This window comes from Nerophis lumbriciformis, linkage group LG05 (assembly GCF_033978685.3).
Source record: "Nerophis lumbriciformis linkage group LG05, RoL_Nlum_v2.1, whole genome shotgun sequence".
NCBI classification, from domain to species: Eukaryota; Metazoa; Chordata; class Actinopteri; order Syngnathiformes; family Syngnathidae; genus Nerophis; species Nerophis lumbriciformis.
The window spans coordinates 6931697-6956439 of record NC_084552.2 but is presented as its reverse complement, the minus strand read 5'-3'; the positions used below and the strand labels follow the sequence as shown (position 1 = coordinate 6956439).

Sequence of the window (24743 nt, the reverse complement as noted above, 5' to 3'; positions counted from 1 at the left end):
ACCAGAAGGCAATAACAATGTAAACAAAAAACACCTGCTAAAGATCTAATACAAATGTCCCTGAGGAATGTAAGGTAATTACCTAACGTTACATTATTATTTTCCATAACAATTTAGCCCCCTCCACAATATTAACCCGACGTTAAAACAGAACTAGCTATTTATTGATTAGCAATTGCCGAATCATGTAACATTAGCTTAATGCTAAAAAGCCAGGTTACTATCACATTCTGTAACAGACAAATAATTTCATGTAGGCTAACGTTACCTACCTGCTACCTCTTGTCTTTTTCTTGTTTCTCCTCCTCTTCTTTTCTCTTTTTTCTTCCCTGGGCACCTGACAGTTTTGGCCGTTTTGACATCTTGTGTTGATTTTTTGATGTGGTGACGTCCAAAAAGAGTCATGATACGGGAAGGGAGGGGGCGCACCGTGCGGGGGCGTAATGTAACAAATAATATTTCCATTATATAGGCTTTACTTTGCATTTTAATTAACGTTGGATTATTTTTTGTATTTAGAAATAATAGTACCAACTTTTTTTTTTTTTCCTCCAACATTTGTGGCACTGGCGTGGCGCCCCCTGATGGACGGCGCCCTTAGCATTTGCCTATGCGGCCTATGCCACGGGCCGGCCCTGCTGCAGAGTTAGCAGCTGACTCGGTCCTCTTCAGGCCACCTTAAAGTGAGCGTCTCTCTCCCTGCACCAGGCGGCCTCTGAAGGCCCAGGTGTCCTGCAGAGGGAGACAGAAGACAATATAGTTCAATAAAAACGACTTCAAATAATGTTATGTGATTTCTATTAAGTGCACAAATGTGACAATTGATGCTCAATGCTTCAAAAATAATAATGTATCAAAAACCTATTCCAAGCTGCAATTACCCAACCTCAAAAATGATATTAAGACAGACTAATAAAAGCAGGAATGATAGTACATGTTATTTTGTAGTGTGGAATGTTAAAGGGTTTGATCTGGTGAAAGTAATCAAACAATGCTAGGTGGGCCTATTCTGTCAAAAAAACAACCATAAATCATTGACATATTTCTGTTTTCAAAGTGGTGTTTTGGCAACACCAAGTGGTCAAAATAATTCGTTACATTAGGAGAAAGACATGGGAAGTTGAATGATGCGGACACGTTTGTTCCTAGATACTTCCTTACTTTACTTTGAAGACTGCAAATTATTTGCCAAGATTTAAAATCTTATTACTAGAAATGTCCCTCGTTTTAAGATGTTTTTACTTCTTTGTAGTCGTCATCTTCATTTGAGCAAGAATACCGTATTTTCCGCACTATAAGGCGCACCGGATTATTAGCCGCACCTTCAATGAATGGCATATTTCAAAACTTTGTCCACCTATAAGCCGCCCCGGACTATAAGCCGCGCCTACGCTGCGCTAAAGGGAATGTCAAAAAAACAGTCAGATAGGTCAGTCAAACTTTAATAATATATTAAAAACCAGCGTTCTAACAACTCTGTCCCAAAATGTACGCAAATGTGCAATCACAAACATAGTAAAATTCAAAATAGTGTAGAGCAATAGCAACATAATGTTGCTCGAACGTTAATGTCACAACACACAAAATAAACATAGCGCTCACCTTCTGAAGTTATTCTTCATTCGTAAATCCTTCGAATTCTTCGTCTTCGGTGTCCGAATTGAAAAGTTGGGCAAATGTGGGATCCAAAATGGCCGGTTCCGTCTCGTCGAAGTCATCGGAGTCAGTGTCACTGTTCAGCAGTTCTGTGAATCCTGCCTTCCGGAAAGCTCGGACCACAGTTGTGACCGAAATATCTGCCCAGGCATTTACGATCCACTGGCAAATGTTGGCGTATGTCGTCCGGCGCTGTCTGCCTGTCTTAGTGAAGGTGTGTTCGCCTTCGGTCATCCATTGTTCCCACGCCGTTCGCAGTCGTGATTTGAATGCCCTGTTGACACCAATATCCAGCGGTTGGAGTTCTTTGGTTAATCCACCCGGAATGACGGCGAGTGTTGTATTTGTGTGCTTCACTTGTTTTTTGACACCATCTGTGATGTGGGCGCGCATAGAGTCGTATATCAACATGGACGGAGCTGTGTGAAAAAAGCCACCCGGCCTCTTCGCGTAAACTTCCCTTAACCACTCGCTCATCCTTTTCTTCATCCATCCATCCCTTCGAGTTAGCTTTTATGATGACGCCGGCTGGAAAGGTCTCTTTTGGCAAGGTCTTCCTTTTGAATATCACCATGGGTGGAAGTTTCAGGCCATTAGCATGGCAAGCTAGAACCACAGTGAAGGACGACTTCTCATTCCCTGTGGTGCGAATATTCACCGTACGTGCTCCCGTTGTATCCACAGTATCCACAGTGCGGTTCACAGGAATATCAGTTAATGTGAAATAGTAATCCGTGTGAGGATGGAGAGATTGCGTCTTTTCATGAACCGGATCCTTGTCGCTTAGTAGGAGCCATTTTGTGGTCTTTACAGATGTAAACAGGAAATGAAACGTACGGTAATATCCGCGCGCTTTTTCTTCTTCTACGCGGGCGGGTGGTTGCTTACAGTAGAAGAAGAAGCGCTTCCTGTTCTATGGGGGCGGGTGCTTACCTTGGCGGTTGCTTGCGTAGAAGAAGAAGCGCTTCCTGTTCTACCGGGAAAAAAGATGGCGGCTGTTTACCGTAGTTACGAGACCGAAACTTTATGAAAATGAATCTTAATATTTATCCATATATAAAGCGCACCGGGTTAAAAGCCGCACTGTCAGCTTTTGAGTAAATTTGTGGTTTTTAGGTGCGGCTAATGGTGCGGAAAATACGGTAGTCATTTTGTCCATTCCAGAGTCAACATGTTGACAAAATGACTTTCCAATAAGATGTTTGGCTTTTCCCCACCTAGAAAATCTTAAAGATTTTTCAAGGATGCTTCATTTAAGAATTGCAAGTTGAATAATGCTAGTTTTCAGAATAAAATACCTTTCGCCATCTTAAAAGTGCTGCTGATTTCTAGATGTATAAATCTTCATTTACGATGTCCCATCAAGTCAAATGAACCATTTTTAGTCTTTTTTTCCTCAAATCTAGTCTTTATCTTACATTGTGTGTAATTAATATACAATATTTGTTATATTAACAAATAATCTGTTTGAGATTGCCATATTGTTCCATCAAGGACACTTATTAAATATGTCTAGCTTGCGTGCTTAGCTGTTGTGTAGCTGCTAGTTCTGAGCATGTTGATGTATTTGTAAAGGACTTTAGTAAAACAGAAGAAATTGGAGGACATTGAGGCGTTCCCTGGCTGTCCATCTTTGCACAAGTTAGTGCGATACAGGACCGCTTGTATATTGGACAATTTACAAGCAAGTTGATATCATCTGTTTTGTTTTTAGTTGCTATCGGACCCATATTAGCTGTCAATGTGGCATCGGGACACACCAGTGTACATGCATCACAATACCTTGTTGCAGCTGTCCTATCTGACTTGCAATCCTTCCCATCTCATTCTTGTCTCCTCTATGCAAACGTCAGGGGTGTTCAAACTACGGCCAAATGCTGCCTTGCCCGCCAACGTAATCCATTTGGCCCGCGAGACCTCATGACTTTAATGAACTTTAATTAGTCGGTCAATTTTGATGCTATTGTGTCGCCATCTAGAGGCCCATGTGAGGAATTCAGGTCAATGACCTTTTAATTAGGCACTAAAAGGGAGAGTGTGTCAGCATTTACTTTTATGACCCAATGCAAACAACCTTCCCTAGTCATGGTCCAAAAAAACACAAAAAAAACCCCATCCAAGCAACACAAAGTCGACACACACGGTCACACAAGACAATCTGCTCACTGAACTTTGTGGAAGTTATAAAAAAACATCCATAAGAAACTCAAAATGACAATTTATGATGATACATGATGGGAGTCCAACTTTCACATAATATTCAATTATATTCATTATTATATATACATTATATTATGTACACATATGTGTAGGCTATATATATATATATATATATATATATATATATATATATATATATATATATATATATATATATGCAGTTGTCTTTTGGCCCTCAAGCAAACATTGTGTCACCTGGAAGGAGATGTTGTCAGCCATGGGGTATTTCTTGGCCGCCAGCTCCTTCACTTCATCCTGGATGTTCTCCTGCGTGGTTCCCTTCACGTCTATGTAGTAGCAGTCAGAGCTGGCGTAGTGGCAGGAGATGGCCTTGACAAACACACACAAGACATGACCTTGACAAACACACACAAGAGACGACCTTGACAAACACACACAAGAGATGACCTTGACAAACACACACAAGCGATGACCTTGACAAACACACACAAGAGATGACCTTGACAAACACACACAAAAGATGACCTTGACAAACACACACAAGAGATGGCCTTGACAAACACACAAAAGAGATGACCTTGACAAACACACACAAGAGATGACCTTGACAAACACACACAAGAGATGATCTTGACAAACACACACAAGAGATGACAAACACACACAAGAGATGACCTTGACAAACACACAAACACACACAAGAGATGGCCTTGACAAACACACAAAAGAGATGACCTAGACAAACACACACAAGAGATGACCTTGACAAACACACACACAAGAGATGACAAACACACACAAGAGATGACCTTGACAAACACACACAAGAGATGACCTTGACAAACACACACAAGAGATGGCCTTGACAAACACACACAAGAGATGACCTTGACAAACACACACAAGAGATGACAAACACACACAAGAGATGACAAACACACACAAGAGATGACCTTGACAAACACACACAAGAGATGACCTTGACAAACACACACAAGAGATGGCCTTGACAAACACACAAAAGAGATGACCTAGACAAACACACACAAGAGATGACCTTGACAAACACACACAAGAGATGACAAACACACACAAGAGATGACCTTGACAAACACACACAAGACATGACCTTGACAAACACACACAAGAGATGACCTTGACAAACACACACAAGAGATGACCTTGACAAACACACATAAGAGATGGCCTTGACAAACACACACAAGAGACGACCTTGACAAACACACACAAGAGATGACCTTGACAAACACACACAAGCGATGACCTTGACAAACACACACAAGAGATGACCTTGACAAACACACACAAAAGATGACCTTGACAAACACACACAAGAGATGGCCTTGACAAACACACAAAAGAGATGACCTTGACAAACACACACAAGAGATGACCTTGACAAACACACACAAGAGATGATCTTGACAAACACACACAAGAGATGACAAACACACACAAGAGATGACCTTGACAAACACACAAACACACACAAGAGATGGCCTTGACAAACACACAAAAGAGATGACCTAGACAAACACACACAAGAGATGACCTTGACAAACACACACACAAGAGATGACAAACACACACAAGAGATGACCTTGACAAACACACACAAGAGATGACCTTGACAAACACACACAAGAGATGGCCTTGACAAACACACACAAGAGATGACCTTGACAAACACACACAAGAGATGACAAACACACACAAGAGATGACAAACACACACAAGAGATGACCTTGACAAACACACACAAGAGATGGCCTTGACAAACACACAAGAGATGACCTAGACAAACACACACAAGAGATGACCTTGACAAACACACACAAGACATGACCTTGACAAACACACACAAGAGATGACCTTGACAAACACACACAAGAGATGACCTTGACAAACACACATAAGAGATGGCCTTGACAAACACACACAAGAGATGACCTTGACAAACACACACAAGAGATGACCTTGACAAACACACACAAAAGATGACCTTGACAAACACACACAAGAGATGGCCTTGACAAACACACAAAAGAGATGACCTTGACAAACACACACAAGAGATGACCTTGACAAACACACACAAGAGATGATCTTGACAAACACACACAAGAGATGACAAACACACACAAGAGATGACCTTGGCAAACACACACAAGAGATGACCTTGACAAACACACACAAGAGATGACCTTGACAAACACACACAAGAGATGACCTTGACAAACACACACAAAAGATGACCTTGACAAACACACACAAGACATGACCTTGACAAACACACACAAGAGACGACCTTGTTGACAAACACACACAAGAGATGACCTTGACAAACACACACAAGAGATGACCTTGACAAACACACACAAGCGATGACCTTGACAAACACACACAAGAGATGACCTTGACAAACACACACAAGAGATGACCTTGACAAACACACATAAGAGATGGCCTTGACAAACACACACAAGAGATGACCTTGACAAACACACACAAGAGATGACCTTGACAAACACACACAAAAGATGACCTTGACAAACACACACAAGAGATGGCCTTGACAAACACACAAAAGAGATGACCTTGACAAACACACACAAGAGATGACCTTGACAAACACACACAAGAGATGACCTTGACAAACACACACAAGCGATGACCTTGACAAACACACACAAGAGATGACCTTGACAAACACACACAAGAGATGACCTTGACAAACACACACAAGAGATGACCTTGACAAACACACAAGAGATGACCTTGACAAACACACACAAGCGATGACCTTGACAAACACACACAAGACATGACCTTGACAAACACACACAAGAGATGACCTTGACAAACACACACAAGAGATGACCTTGACAAACACACACAAGCGATGACCTTGACAAACACACACAAAAGATGACCTTGACAAACACACACAAGAGATGGCCTTGACAAACACACAAAAGAGATGACCTTGACAAACACACACAATAGATGATCTTGACAAACACACACAAGAGATGACAAACACACACAAGAGATGACCTTGACAAACACACACAAGAGATGACCTTGACAAACACACACAAGAGATGGCCTTGACAAACACACAAGAGATGACCTAGACAAACACACACAAGAGATGACCTTGACAAACACACACAAGAGATGACAAACACACACAAGAGATGACCTTGACAAACACACACAAGAGATGACCTTGACAAACACACACAAGAGATGACCTTGACAAACACACACAAGAGATGACCTTGACAAACACACACAAGAGATGACCTTGACAAACACACACAAGAGATGGCCTTGACAAACACACAAAAGAGATGACCTAGACAAACACACACAAGAGATTACCTTGACAAACACACACAAGAGATGACCTTGACAAACACACACAAGACATGACCTTGACAAACACACACAAGAGATGACCTTGACAAACACACACAAGAGATGACCTTGACAAACACACACAAGAAATGACCTTGACAAACACACACAAGAAATGGCCTTGACAAACACACACAAGAGATGACCTTGACAAACACACACAAGAGATGACCTTGACAAACACACACAAGAGATGACCTTGACAGACACACACAAGAGATGACCTTGACAAACACACACAAGCGATGACCTTGACAAACACACACAAGAGATGACCTTGACAAACACACATAAGAGATGGCCTTGACAAACACACACAAGAGATGACCTTGACAAACACACACAAGAGATGACCTTGACAAACACACACAAAAGATGACCTTGACAAACACACACAAGAGATGGCCTTGACAAACACACAAAAGAGATGACCTTGACAAACACACACAAGAGATGACCTTGACAAACACACACAAGAGATGACCTTGACAAACACACACAAGAGATGATCTTGACAAACACACACAAGAGATGACAAACACACACAAGAGATGACCTTGACAAACACATACAAGAGATGACCTTGACAAACACACACAAGAGATGGCCTTGACAAACACACAAAAGAGATGACCTAGACAAACACACACAAGAGATGACCTTGACAAACACACACACAAGAGATGACAAACACACACAAGAGATGACCTTGACAAACACACACAAGAGATGACAAACACACACAAGAGATGACCTTGACAAACACACACAAGAGATGACCTTGACAAACACACACGAGATGACCTTGACAAACACACACAAGAGATGGCCTTGACAAACACACAAAAGAGATGACCTAGACAAACACACACAAGAGATTACCTTGATAAACACACACAAGAGATGACAAACACACACAAGAGATGACCTTGACAAACACACACAAGAGATGACCTTGACAAACACACACAAGAGATGGCCTTGACAAACACACACAAGAGATGACCTTGACAAACACACACAAGAGATGACAAACACACACAAGAGATGACCTTGACAAACACACACAAGAGATGACAAACACACACAAGAGATGACCTTGACAAACACACAGAAGAGATGACCTTGACAAACACACACACACACACAAGAGATGACCTTGACAAACACACACAAGAGATGACCTTGACAAACACACACAAGAGATGACCTTGACAAACACTCACAAGAGATTGTGTTGTGGTGGGGAAATGCATTCTGGGTAACCCTCGTACCTTCCGAAAGCCTTGGGTCTGGTTCATGCCAGAACCGTGGATGAGCAACGGGTGGAAAAAGACGGTGTCGCCCTTCTCCATCTCCAGGTGCACACGCTGGTGTTGAAGGTTGTAGTCCCGCACTCCGTGGTACATCTTGTTCACACCACCCTGCACACCACACGTACTATAATGAAACTTGGCCATACCTAAAGTAGTACTATAATGAAACCTGGCCATACCTAAAGTAGTACTATAATGAAACCTGGCCATACCTAAAGTAGTACTATGATGAAACCTGGCCATACCTAACGTAGTACTATGATAAAACCTGACCATACCTAAAGTAGTACTATAATGAAACCTGGCCATACCTAAAGTAGTACTATAATGAAACCTGGCCATACCTAAAGTAGTACTATAATGAAACCTGGCCATACCCAAAGTAGTACTATAATGAAACCTGGCCATACCTAAAGTAGTACTATAATGAAACCTGGCCATGCCTAAAGTAGTACTATAATGAAACCTGGTCATACCGAAAGTAGTACTATAATGAAACCTGGCCATACCTAAAGTAGTACTATGATGAAACCTGGCCATACATAAAGTAGTACTATAATGAAACCTGGCCATACCTAAAGTAGTACTATAATGAAACCTGGCCATACCTAAAGTAGTACTATGATGAAACCTGGCCATACCTAAAGTAGTACTATGATGAAACCTGGCCATACCTAAAGTAGTACTATGATGAAACCTGGCCATACCTAAAGTAGTACTATGATGAAACCTGGCCATACCTAAAGTAGTACTATAATGAAACCTGGCCATACCTAAAGTAGTACTATAATGAAACCTGGCCATACCTAAAGTAGTACTATAATGAAACTTGTCCATACTTGAAGTAGTACTATAATGAAACCTGGCCATACCAAAAGTAGTACTATAATGAAACCTGTCCATACTTGAAGTAGTACTATAATGAAACCTGGCCATACCTAAAGTAGTACTATAATGAAACCTGGCCATACCTAAAGTAGTACTATGATGAAACCTGGCCATACCTAAAGTAGTACTATAATGAAACCTGGCCATACCTAAAGTAGTACTATGATGAAACCTGGCCATACCTAAAGTAGTACTATAATGAAACCTGGCCATACCTAAAGTAGTACTATGATGAAACCTGGCCATACCTAAAGTAGTACTATAATGAAACGTGTGCACACACATACTAGAAGTAGTAGAGTGTAAAAACAAGTTGGCTCTATATTGAAGTTATTATCATATTTATATGGTTTATGACACCTGAGGACTAAGTAAATAGATGTGATCAGAATAGTATCAATCTCACAGACATACCCCAGACAAGAGGTAATGATGTAGAGGAGGAACCACAGATCTCTTCCCCATCAACAACAATGCTAATCAAGCAGACTTTGTGAGCGACAACAAGGATTACTTTGGGAACAATTAGGATACACAACCTTATATTTTTGAGCCTGAACACAAAGAGGATGATGAATCAGTTTTAGAAGGTGAGTGCTAAACGGGTGTAGCTTTGTTGAAACGCTGTAGCATTAGCAGCATTGCTAGGTACAGCACATCTCTTTACAATGTTTGAGTATTTCCAGTATGACTGCCCTAATAATATGGTCAGAGTGCAGAAGCGTTACTACAGTGATATTGAGAGCGGAATATTGAAAATGGCTGACTGAACGTGTGGCATTCTGTGACGTTCAGAGGGTATGTTCACATACTTGTAAGAGGGCTGGTCTTACCTGCCAGTCCGGGTAGTCGTGCTCCTTCAGCGTGCCCGTGTGCGTTCCTGGCAGGACCACCAGGCAGCCGTTCTGCCGGTTCACCCGCTCCAAGGCTGTCCAGGCGCAGACAATGCGGTCGGCGGGTCTGAAGGGGAAGTAGTGCAGGTCCTGGTGCATGGGGTGGCGGGAGGTTTTCTTACCTGCACACCCGCACCTGGGTCAGTCTCCCAACAGCATCTCCTGTTGTGCAGCGTCCTACCTGCATCTGGAGGTTTGTTGATGAGCATGGTGTGCATGGCCATGATGTCCGCTCCGACGAAGCACTCCACATACTTCAGGACCTGACGGCACACGGGCACTTTTAGTCCAAGGTCACCTACTCAGTGTCCTAGTGGTTAGAGTGTCCGCCCTGAGATGGGTAGGTTGTGAGTTCTAACCCTGGCCGAGTCATACCAAAGACTATAAAAATGGGAGCCATTACCTCCCTGCTTGGCACTCAGCATCAAGGGTTGGAATTGGGGGTTAAATCACCAAAAATGATTCCCGGGCGCGGCCATCGCTGCTGCCCACTGCTCCCCTCACCTCCCAGGGGGTGATCAAGGGTGATGGGTCAAATGCAGAGAATAATTTGGCCACACCTAGTGTGTGTGTGACAATCATTGCTACTTTAACTTTTTAACTATATTGGTGAAATGACCACACCCAAACCTTCCATCCATTTGCTACCGCTTGTCCCTCTTGGGGTCGACCGAAAAGCCTCACATCCGTTTGTAAGGAGATCAGTAATGACCGTCTGACTCAGCAGTTTTTGCCGCCCACTACGGATGGGTACTGACCGACTCAGCCCTTTAGAGTGTCATTTGTACCGGTTCTGGTCAAGATCTGAGTTTGTGGAGCCACTTCTTGTTTTGTGGCAAGATGAAAGTTTCATGCCATGCCACACCCACAACCAAGGTGGTTCCTTAGCAACATACCATCTGTGGAGTGTCTGCCAGTTTCATGGCAACTCATTTCTACAACCAAGGTGGTTCCTTAGCAACATACCATCTGTGGAGTGTCTGCCAGTTTCATGGCAAGTCATTTGGTCAAAGTCCCGGGGAGGAGTTGGTTAAAGTACCACCAGTCAAGCAGGGAGGTAATGACTCCCATTTTTATAGTCTTTGGTATGACTCGGCCAGGGTTTGAACTCACAACCTACCCATCTCAGGGCGGACACTCTAACCACTGAGCAGGTTGTGAATGCGAATGAGATCTTTGAAGTGTTCTTTCTTGCTTAATTCATAATCAAGTTTGAAGCAGCAAGTCTTTTCCCATGTGAACTCTTTGGGTTTTCCTTCTTATGTCCACTAGTCAACTCTTTTGTTTTGTCTTAAGGGCTCCTGTTTGTCGGCTCTCAGAGCTGTTTTGGCCAGCTCCTTATGTGTTTTGAAGTAGCAGCTGCATTTCTTTCTGGGCTTTACATAAACTGACTCTTTTTCTTTGGATTTAGACCTCGCTTGCTGATGCTATGTTTGCATTGTAAGGGCTGGTCTCCTGAAGCAAGTACTACTTTTTGTCTCTGCAGTCCTTTTTAGTCAACATATACAGTAATTAGTCATCCAAAACAACTTGGCATTGACCAGCGTTTTTTTTTTACCTTTTTTTGCACTCTTCTGGACAGACTCACCTGGTGCCAAAACACAATTGAAGGTCCATCCATCCATCCATCCATCTTCTTCCACTTATCCGAGGTCGGGTCGCGGGGGCAGCAGCCTAAGCAGGGAAGCCCAGACTTCCCTCTCCCCAGCCACTTCCTCCAGCTCCTCCCGGGGGATCCCGAGGCGTTCCCAGGCCAGCCGGGAGACATAGTCTTCCCAACGTGTCCTGGGTCTTCCCCGTGGCCTCCTACCGATCGGACGTGCCCTAAACACCTCCCGAGGGAGGCGATCGGGTGGCATTCTGACCAGATGCCCGAACCACCTCATCTGGCTCCTCTCCATGTGGAGGAGCAGCGGCTTTACTTTGAGCTCCCCACGGATGACAGAGCTTCTCACCCTATCTCTAAGGGAGAGCCCCGCCACCCGGCGGAGGAAACTCATTTGGGCCGCTTGTACCCGTGATCTTGTCCTTTCGGTCATAACCCAAAGCTCATGACCATAGGTGAGGATGGGAACGTAGATCGACCGGTAAATTGAGAGCTTTGCCTTCCGGCTAAGCTCCTTCTTCACCACAACGGATTGATACAGTGTCCGCATTACTGAAGATGCCGCACCGACCCGCCTGTCGATCTCACGATCCATTCTTCCCTCACTCGTGAACAAGACTCCGAGGTACTTGAACTCCTCCACTTGGGGCAGGGTCTCCTCCCCAACCCGGAGATGGCACTCCACCCTTTTCCGGGCGAGAACCATGGACTCGGACTGTGCTGATTCTCATCCCAGTCGCTTCACACTCGGCTGCGAACCGATCCAGCGAGAGCTGAAGATCCTGGCCAGATGAAGCCATCAGGACCACATCATCTGCAAAAAGCAGAGACCTAATCCTGCAGCCACCAAACCGGATCCCCTCAACGCCTTGACTGCGCCTAGAAATTCTGTCCATAAAAGTTATGAACAGAGTCGGTGACAAAGGGCAGCCTTGGCGGAGTCCAACCCTCACTGGAAACGTGTCCGACTTACTGCCGGCAATGCGGACCAAGCTCTGACACTGATCATACAGGGAGCGGACCGCCAAAATCAGACAGTCCGATACCCCATACTCTCTGAGCACTCCCCACAGGACTTCCTGAGGGACACGGTCGAATGCCTTCTCCAAGTCCACAAAGCACATGTAGACTGGTTGGGCAAACTCCCATGCACCCTCAAGGACCCTGCCGAGAGTATAGAGCTGGTCCACAGTTCCACGACCAGGACGAAAACCACTGAAGGTCAACAGAGTCTTTTGTCAAATGTGCATTAGTAGTCTGTCCTGAAGTCTGTAAGTCATTTTAGACCACATGGATAGAATTGTAATATTAGAGGAATTTGAAGTGAGTTTTATTCCCTGAGAGGAAGATGCAACATATCAAGTGCAATGTTGGACAAGCAGTATTAAAACTAAGGCACAGTGATATACACCATCCAGTTTTTTCAAATGAGTTCCTAAAAATCCGGTCTCTGTAATCTGGTAGAGGTACAGAAGAGGTCAGAATCAAGTGTTTCCTAACTTGTAAGGAAAAACAGGACTAGTTTCCAAAGAAAATCCCCGGGTGAATTGGAAGTTTAGACAAGTTCTCCATCCCAAGTACTTCTACGTGGTGACAATAACAAATGAATGACTCTCAGATGGTACGGCGGGAAAGTACCTGTGGCAAGGTGCAGTAGCGGAAAAGTTCAGGATCCTCTTGAAAGTCCTGGAGTTTGGACACGGCTCTCTGATCCGGAACAAACTCGGACTTGGCGATGGCGACGTCTCTCATCACAACCAGACCGGGCATCTTGACTTCCTGCTGACAAATGCGCTCAAACGCCTTCCTGAAGACAAACCCAAAGGTGTGACTTCATTCCTGGTGCCACGGTGACCGAGTTTGAGATGTCCGTGGTTTTACCGGAACAAGTCCACGTCCTCAGCAGACACCAGCTTCTTCACAACAAAGAAGCCATTTTGCTCGTAGAAGAGTCGCTCCTCTGCGCTCAGCAGCTCCTTTTCATCCAGCGTGTATCTGATCACCAAGTCACACCATTACAGTATTTACCCCTGACTCCTCTGATCACCAAGTCACACCATTACAGTATTTACCCCTGACTCCTCTGATCACCAAGTCACACCATTCCAGTATTTACCCCTGACTCATCTGATCACCAAGTCACACCATTCCAGTATTTACCCCTGACTCCTCTGATCACCAAGTTACACCATTCCAGTATTTACCCCTGACTCATCACCTTTTGTGCCTCATTACTTACCATTAACCACACATAGATAGATCAAGAACTGATATGACTCCTGGTTCTTATTCATTGGATTCTAAATCCATCTATTTGACTAAGATTGTTTTTCAGGCCAGGGTTTCGTAACCTTTTTGAGAACTTTACCACTACAGAGGGGCCCGGGGCCCAATTTAAAATTCCAATTTTTTGGAATTTTGACAATTGTTCACAATAATTCTGAAAGACATGACGATGATTTTTTTAATGCTTTCACTCCGAGCCAAGCCAATGGGAGCTCCTCTTTCGCCCATAAAACACAATAAATAACATCCAAAAAGTGCCAACAATACTCTATTTACATTTAGTGACTTGAATATTAAGTGTTGCTATTATAAATATTGACAAGTATTAGGGATATTGTTATTATAAATATTAACAAGCATTAGCGATATTGTTATTATAAATATTAACAAGCATTAGCGATATTGTTATTATAAATATTAACAAGTATTAGTGATATTTTTATTATAAATAACGAGTATTAGTCATATTGTTATTACAAGTGCTAACACAGACCAACTATTTATCGCGGCGCAAGCTTATGTGCAAATGTTTACATTAATGACTGATCAGCTGCTTCCTCGTTTCCTTGCTCATCAAACTTTATTGTAGATCATAAATCATGCCTCTCACCTGGATAGTAGAAGGATGAGGATGTAATCCAACAAGTTGGGACACTTTGACAAACAATTTAGACCCGGAAACGGCAATAAGAACCCGAAAAGACGCTTGGTTCCACCCCCTTTTCTTGGCGAGGGTTATGAGTCATTCTTCATCTAAATGGGAATATATGAACATCCTAGCAGTCTAATGACAGCAGACGTTGTCCAGTAAGTGATGTTGTATTATGTTTGTTGGCTCTCATGAAGTCTGCAGTGACAAAATATTACATGTTATTATGAATGTTACTACATGACATATATACTTACATCATGTATATATTACATGTTATTATGAATGTTACTACATGACATATATACTTACATCATGTATATATTACATGTTATTATGAATGTTACTACATGACATATATACTTACATCATGTATATATTACATGTTATTATGAATGTTACTACATGACATATATACTTACATCATGTATATATTACATGTTATTATGAATGTTACTACATGACATATATACTTACATCATGTATATATTACATGTTATTATGAATGTTACTACATGACATATATACTTACATCATGTATATATTACATGTTATTATGAATGTTACTACATGACATATATACTTACATCATGTATATATTACATGTTATTATGAATGTTACTACATGACATATATACTTACATCATGTATATATTACATGTTATTATGAATGTTACTACATGACATATACACTTACATCATGTATATATTACATGTTATTATGAATGTTACTACATGACATATATACTTACATCATGTATATATTACATGTTATTATGAATGTTACTACATGACATATATACTTACATCATGTATATATTACATGTTATTATGAATGTTACTACATGACATATATACTTACATCATGTATATATTACATGTTATTATGAATGTTACTACATGACATATACACTTACATCATGTATATATCACATGTTATTATGAATGTTACTACATGACATATATACTTACATCATGTATATATTACATGTTATTATGAATGTTACTACATGACATATATACTTACATCATGTATATATTACATGTTATTATGAATGTTACTACATGACATATATACTTACATCATGTATATATTACATGTTATTATTAATGTTACTACATGACATATATACTTCTTCATGTATATATTACATGTTATTATGAATGTTACTACATGACATATATACTTACATCATGTATATATTACATGTTATTATGAATGTTACTACATGACATATATACTTACATCATGTATATATTACATGTTATTATGAATGTTACTACATGACATATACACTTACATCATGTATATATTACATGTTATTATGAATGTTACTACATGACATATATACTTACATCATGTATATATTACATGTTATTATGAATGTTACTACATGACATATATACTTACATCATGTATATATTACATGTTATTATGAATGTTACTACATGACATATATACTTACATCATGTATATATTACATGTTATTATGAATGTTACTACATGACATATATACTTACATCATGTATATATTACATGTTATGAATGTTACTACATGACATATATACTTCTTCATGTATATATTACATGTTATTATGAATGTTACTACATGACATATATACTTACATCATGTATATATTACATGTTATTATGAATGTTACTACATGACATATATACTTACATCATGTATATATTACATGTTATTATGAATGTTACTACATGACATATATACTTACATCATGTATATATTACATGTTATTATGAGTGTTACTACATGACATATATACTTACATCATGTATATATTACATGTTATGAATGTTACTACATGACATATATACTTCTTCATGTATATATTACATGTTATTATGAATGTTACTACATGACATATATACTTACATCATGTATATATTACATGTTATTATGAATGTTACTACATGACATATATACTTCTTCATGTATATATTACATGTTATTATGAATGTTACTACATGACATATATACTTACATCATGTATATATTACATGTTATTATGAATGTTACTACATGACATATACTTACATCATGTATATATTGCATGTTATTATGAATGTTACTACATGACATATACTTACATCATGTATATATTACATGTTATTATAAATGTTACTACATGACATATATACTTACATCATGTATATATTACATGTTATTATGAATGTTACTACATGACATATATACTTCTTCATGTATATATTACATGTTATTATGAATGTTACTACATGACATATATACTTCTTCATGTATATATTACATGTTATTATGAATGTTACTACATGACATATATACTTACATCATGTATATATTACATGTTATTATGAATGTTACTACATGACATATATACTTACATCATGTATATATTACATGTTATTATGAATGTTACTACATGACATATATACTTACATCATGTATATATCACGTTATTATGAATGTTACTACATGACATATACTTACATCATGTATATATTACATGTTATTATGAATGTTACTACATGACATATATACTTACATCGTGTATATATTACATGTTATTATGAATGTTACTACATGACATATATACTTCTTCATGTATATATTACATGTTATTATGAATGTTACTACATGACATATATACTTACATCATGTATATATTACATGTTATTATGAATGTTACTACATGACATATATACTTACATCATGTATATATTACATGTTATTATGAATGTTACTACATGACATATATACTTACATCATGTATATATCACGTTATTATGAATGTTACTACATGACATATATACTTACATCATGTATATATTACATGTTATTATGAATGTTACTACATGACATATATACTTACATAATGTATATATTACATGTTATTATGAATGTTACTACATGACATATATACTTACATCATGTATATATTACATGTTATTATGAATGTTACTACATGACATATATACTTACATCATGTATATATTACATGTTATTATGAATGTTACTACATGACATATATACTTACATCATGTATATATTACATGTTATTATGAATGTTACTACATGACATATATACTTACATAATGTATATATTACATGTTATTATGAATGTTACTACATGACATATATACTTACATCATGTATATATTACATGTTATTATGAATGTTACTACATGACATATATACTTCTTCATGTATATATTACATGTTATTATGAATGTTACTACATGACATATATACTTACATCATGTATATATTACATGTTATTATGAATGTTACTACATGACATATATACTTACATCATGTATATATTACATGTTATTATGAATGTTACTACATGACATATATACTTACATCATGTATATATTACATGTTATTATGAGTGTTACTACATGACATATATACTTACATCATGTATATATTACATGTTATGAATGTTACTACATGACATATATACTTCTTCATGTATATATTACATGTTATTATGAATGTTACTACATGACATATATACTTACATCATGTATATATTACATGTTATTATGAATGTTACTACATGACATATATACTTCTTCATGTATATATTACATGTTATTATGAATGTTACTACATGACATATATACTTACATCATGTATATATTACATGTTATTATGAATGTTACTACATGACATATACTTACATCATGTATATATTGCATGTTATTATGAATGTTACTACATGACATATACTTACATCATGTATATATTACATGTTATTATGAATGTTACTACATGACATATATACTTACATCATGTATATATTACATGTTATTATGAATGTTACTACATGACATATATACTTCTTCATGTATATATTACATGTTATTATGAATGTTACTACATGACATATATACTTCTTCATGTATATATTACATGTTATTATGAATGTTACTACATGACATATATACTTACATCATGTATATATTACATGTTATTATGAATGTTACTACATGACATATGTACTTACATCATGTATATATTACATGTTATTATGAATGTTACTACATGACATATATACTTACATCATGTATATATCACATGTTATTATGAATGTTACTACATGACATATACTTACATCATGTATATATTACATGTTACTACATGACATATATACTTACATCATGTATATATTACATGTTATTATGAATGTTACTACATGACATATATACTTACATCATGTATATATTACATGTTATTATGAATGTTACTACATGACATATATACTTACATCATGTATATATTACATGTTATTATGAATGTTACTACATGACATATATACTTACATCATGTATATATTACATGTTATTATGAATGTTACTACATGACATATACTTACATCATGTATATATGACATGTTATTATGAATGTTACTACATGACATATATACTTACATCATGTATATATTACATGTTATTATGAATGTTACTACATGACATATATACTTACATCATGTATATATTACATGTTATTATGAATGTTACTACATGACATATATACTTACATCATGTATATATCACATGTTATTATGAATGTTACTACATGACATATATACTTACATCATGTATATATTACATGTTATTATGAATGTTACTACATGACATATACTTACATCATGTATATATTACATGTTATTATGAATGTTACTACATGACATATATACTTACATCATGTATATATTACATGTTATTATGAATGTTACTACATGACATATATACTTACATCATGTATATATTACATGTTATTATGAATGTTACTACATGACATATATATACTTACATCATGTATATATTACATGTTATTATGAATGTTACTACATGACATATATACTTACATCATATATATATCACATGTTATTATGAATGTTACTACATGACATATATACTTACATCATGTGTATATTACATGTTATTATGAATGTTACTACATGACATATATACTTACATCATGTATATATTACATGTTATTATGAATGTTACTACATGACATATATACTTACATCATGTATATATTACATGTTATTATGAATGTTACTACATGACATAAATACTTACATCATGTATATATTACATGTTATTATGAATGTTACTACATGACACATACTTACATCATGTATATATTACCGTACATGTTATTATGAATGTTACTACATGACATATATACTTACATCATGTATATATTACATGTTATTATGAGTGTTACTACATGACATATATACTTACATCATGTATATATTACATGTTATTATGAATGTTACTACATGACATATACACTTACATCATGTATATATTACATGTTATTATGAATGTTACTACATGACATATACTTACATCATGTATATATTACATGTTATTATGAATGTTACTACATGACATATATACTTACATCATGTATATATTACATGTTATTATGAATGTTACTACATGACATATATACTTACATCATGTATATATTACATGTTATTATGAATGTTACTACATGACATATATACTTACATCATGTATATATTACATGTTATTATGAATGTTACTACATGACATATATACTTCTTCATGTATATATTACATGTTATTATGAATGTTACTACATGACATATATACTTACATCATGTATATATTACATGTTATTATGAATGTTACTACATGACATATATACTTACATCATGTATATATTACATGTTATTATGAATGTTACTACATGACATATATACTTACGTCATGTGTATAAAATGGAGGTGTTTGGATGGTTTTGTAGAGCGACTCCTATAGGCTCCATTGTAAGCAGACTTTTGCCCGCATTCATTGAATATATAGAACGCATTAAAAAATAACCATCTTCATGTATTTCATAATGATTGTGCACGATAGGCACAATTCCAAAAGAAGTGCAGTTCCTCTTTAACACTAAATTATCGGGGTGATTTTCAATTGAATTGTAATTCTTATTTTTATCGATTCTTAATGGATGAAAAAAAAAAACGAATCTATTTTTTTTATTGTTTCTACTTTTCTTTTTTGAATGTGTGGTGTCCTGACACTCAGACAAGTCGTATAGTAGATGTAGATGATCTATATCTGCTCTACACAGAGACGTGTAGGATACTTCTCTTGTTGCCTTATTTGTATTTGACTTTATTAAATGTTGGGCTAGAATTTTGTTACACAAAACCACTTTTCTTTGAAGTAATATAAACATTCATAAGAGCTGTGTATCTCTGCTATGGAGGAATGTAGTTCATCATAGAACTGGCAGCCAATCTTATTAAACAGTATTGATTTTGAATCAAGAATCCTTTTGAATGGAATCATTACCCCCAAGAACGGAATGGTGTGGTGGCCAAAGACTCACAGCCCTAGCAGTCACACCAGTTTTACAACTGTCTGCATGACTTTATTTACAATGAGTAAATAATCCATTGTTGACGTTTACTAATCGATTTTATAATCAACCGTGTCTGAATTGCGATGCATCTAATCTAATCTATCCATTCTCCTTGACTGCATTGTTAGCTGACTTTAGCTAGCTTTTATTTACGATTTAGAATGCATAACAAATGAAAACGTGTTCTTGTCATAAGGATTGTGAATGACAGACAAAATGCTCCAAAGTTTTCTCAAATACTGAGTTACTAAACATCAAGTTTAAGTAACTTTTGGCTCTGATGATATATTACTAAAGTAGTACTCTCGCCAAACTAAGCCTTTCCTACTTGGTTGAGGATTTCAGAATAAAAGAAGCTGATAAACCAGCTGGGTCAATATGGAATGAAGCCTCGTGGGTCAAAGGGCGATAAAAAGTGTGCATTACATAACAACTCCCACTAAAGCTGAAGGAGAGTCCTTACCTGAGTTTGTGAGGGTGAAAGTTGAGGCTTTGACAGGAAGTCAGTGCAGCCTGAATGAAGGTGCTCAAGTTAAGGAAGAACAAAGTACAAAGCCCAAAAGCAGTGAAGTTGTCATGTTGTGTAGATGGTAAATAAAAAGAGAATACAACAAATCCTTTTCAACTTATATTCAATTGAATAGACTGCAAAGACAAGATATTTCATGTTCACACTGAGAAACTTTTTTATTTCTTGCAAATATTAGCTCATTTGGAATTTGATGCCTGCAACATGTTTCAAAAAAGCTGGCACGAGTGGCAAAAAAAGAGTGAGAAAGTTGAGGAATGCTCATCAAAGACTTATTTGGAACATCCCACAGGTGCACAGGCTAATTGGGAACAGGTGGGTGCCATGATTGGCGATAAAAGCAGCTTCCATGAAATGCTCAGTCATTCACAAACAAGGACGAGGCGAGGGTCACCAATTTGTCAACAAATGCCTGAGCAAATTGTTTAAGAACAACATTTCTCAACCAGCTATTGCAAGGAATTTAGGGATTTCACTCAGTAATATCATCAAAAGGTTCAGAGAATCTGGAGAAATCACTGCACGTAAGCAGCAAGGCTGAAAACCTACATTGAATGCCCGTGACCTTGGATCCCTCAGGCGGTACTGCATCAAAAAGTCACATCGGTGTGTAAAGGATATCACCACATGGGCTCAGGAACACTTCAGAAAACCACTGTCAGTAACTACAGTTGGTCGCTACATCTGTAAGTGCAAGTTAAAACTCTACTATGCAAAGCCAAAGCCATTTATCAACAACACCCAGAAACACTTCGCTGGGCCCGAGCTCATCTAAGATGGACTGATGCAAAGTGGAAAAGTGTTCTGTGGTCTGACGAGTCCACATTTCAAATTGTTTTTGGAAACTGTGGACGTCGTGTCCTCCGGACCAAAGAGCAAAAGAACCAACCGGATTGTTATAGGCGCAAAGTGTAAAAGGCAGCATGTGTGATGGTATGGGGGTGTATTAGTGGCCAAGACATGGGTAACTTACACATCTGTGAAGGCACCATTAATGCTGAAAGGTACATACAGGTTTTGGAGCAACATATGTTGCCATCCAAGCAACGTTGCCATGGACGCCCCTGCTTATTTCAGCAAGACAATGCCAAGCCAGGTGTTACAACAGCGTGGCTTCATAGTAAAAGAGTGTGGGTACTAGACTGGCCTGCCTGTAGTCCAGACATGTGTGAAGGCTAAAATATGAGAAGGGAGACTGTTGAACAACTTAAGCTGTACATCAAGCAAGAATGGGAAAGAATTCCACTTCAAAAATGTGTCTCCTCAGTTCCCAAACCTTTACTGAGTGTTGTTAAAAGGAAAGGCCATGTAACACACTGGTAAAAAATGTCTTTTTTGCAACGTGTTGCTGTCATTCAATTCTAAGTTCATGATTATTTGCAAGAAATAAGAAAGTTTCTCAGTGTGAACATGAAATATCTTGTCTTTGCAGTCTATTGTTGTTCTATTGTTCCAAATAAGTCTTTGATGAGCATTCCTCAACTTTCTCACTCTTTTTTGCCACTCGTGCCAGCTTTTTTGAAACATGTTGCAGGCATCAAATTCCAAATGAGCTAATATTTGCAAGAAATAAAAAAGTTTCTCGTGTGAACATGAAATATCTTGTCTTTGCAGTCTATTCAATTGAATATAAGTTGAAAAGGATTTGTTGTATTCTCTTTTTATTTACCATTTACACAACTTCACTGCTTGTGTAAATAAAGACTTCTTTGCAGCTTTTAAAACATGTCAACACTTCTAGTTTTGGTGACTCAGAGATTCAGGTGCACTCTGCTAGTATCCATTTACAACATAAAGATACATTTACAACATAAAGAGACATTTACAACAAAAAGTGTCAAATGAGCGTCCTGCAGTCTTCCAAAGGGGCCAGCGGGTCTGCGGCCTTGCATCCTGCGCTGCCCGCGGCACAAAGCACCTTTCTCGGCTTCATACATCACCCAGCACCGCTCATGCACGGAAGATAGGATACGACCACAGCCGGTGACCGATCAAGGTGACCGATCGTCAGCCGGATCCTCTCCGCAGCCCGCGACATGTCCAGTCCGCCTGCACGTCGTCCTTGTCCCGCTGCGAGTCTGCGCCGGCGGTGTGCGCATGTGGTCAAAGTCACGTGGTCACAGTCACGTGGTCAACGTCATGTGGGTCAAAGGGCGCTGTGGCCCACTTTGACCCTTTACTTGATTTACTATGTTCGGGCCACGTAACTCAAACATTTATGCTGTTTTGTTACTTGCAAATGATGATGATTATTTCATTTGATTCATCAGTGTGTTAAAAGTGTTTGTTTGTCACACGCATTGCTTCCTTGTGTCCACCAGAGGGCGCCATGTCACCGAAGATTACCTCATTCTAATCTCGTTCAAATGACTTTAGGTAATTTAGCCTTTGAATTTTATTAACTTTTTTTTTTTTAATACATCATATTATACTAACACTTTTATTAAATGTTAATAGCATTCAATTTCATTATTTGATTTAATTTACCGGAAGCAACGAACATTTCTGCACAGTTTTTTTAAGACACAAATTTTGCTCATAAATGTTTATTTAATGAGATTTTTTAAAAACAATATAAAAACAATTAAGTGCAGAAATATTCCCTGCTTTAAAAACTCAAGACCCACGTCCGGTAAATAAATTAAATCATTAAATTAAATAATATTAGAATTTAATGAAATGGTCAGCAAAATTGAATTGATTTTGTGAGCAAAATTTGTATGTTGAAAAATTCAATTTGTTAAAATACAGTACAAATACAAAATTAAATACAATAGAAATGTAATGAAATTGTCAGCATAATTTAATGTAAAAAAAAAATAAACTCACAAATTTCAAACGCAAAAAAAAATGTTGTTACATCAATT

General features: G+C 37.7%; 1 protein-coding gene across 3 annotated transcripts; it reads right to left on the bottom strand.

Annotated features, from left to right (window-relative positions):
- Positions 1 to 464: 464 nt before the first annotated feature.
- Positions 465 to 23983, bottom strand: phyh (phytanoyl-CoA 2-hydroxylase). Of its 3 annotated transcripts, none has more exons than XR_012050418.1 (9): positions 23849 to 23983; positions 21811 to 21860; positions 13866 to 13979; positions 13623 to 13791; positions 10560 to 10641; positions 10319 to 10500; positions 8556 to 8705; positions 4072 to 4232; positions 465 to 732 (listed from the first exon to the last, which is right to left on the bottom strand). XR_012050418.1 is itself a non-coding variant. In XM_061961348.1 (9 exons), the coding sequence occupies exons 1-9, from the start codon at positions 23912 to 23914 to the stop codon at positions 679 to 681; spliced, it is 1002 nt and encodes a 333-aa protein (XP_061817332.1). In that variant the 5' UTR covers positions 23915 to 23983; the 3' UTR covers positions 465 to 678. The 3 variants fall into 3 exon arrangements, 2 of the variants coding, with proteins under 2 accessions (XP_061817332.1, XP_061817333.1); XM_061961348.1 differs by having other exon boundaries at positions 4072 to 4206; XM_061961349.1 differs by having other exon boundaries at positions 4072 to 4206; positions 10319 to 10413.
- Between the last annotated feature and the right edge of the window lie 760 nt (positions 23984 to 24743).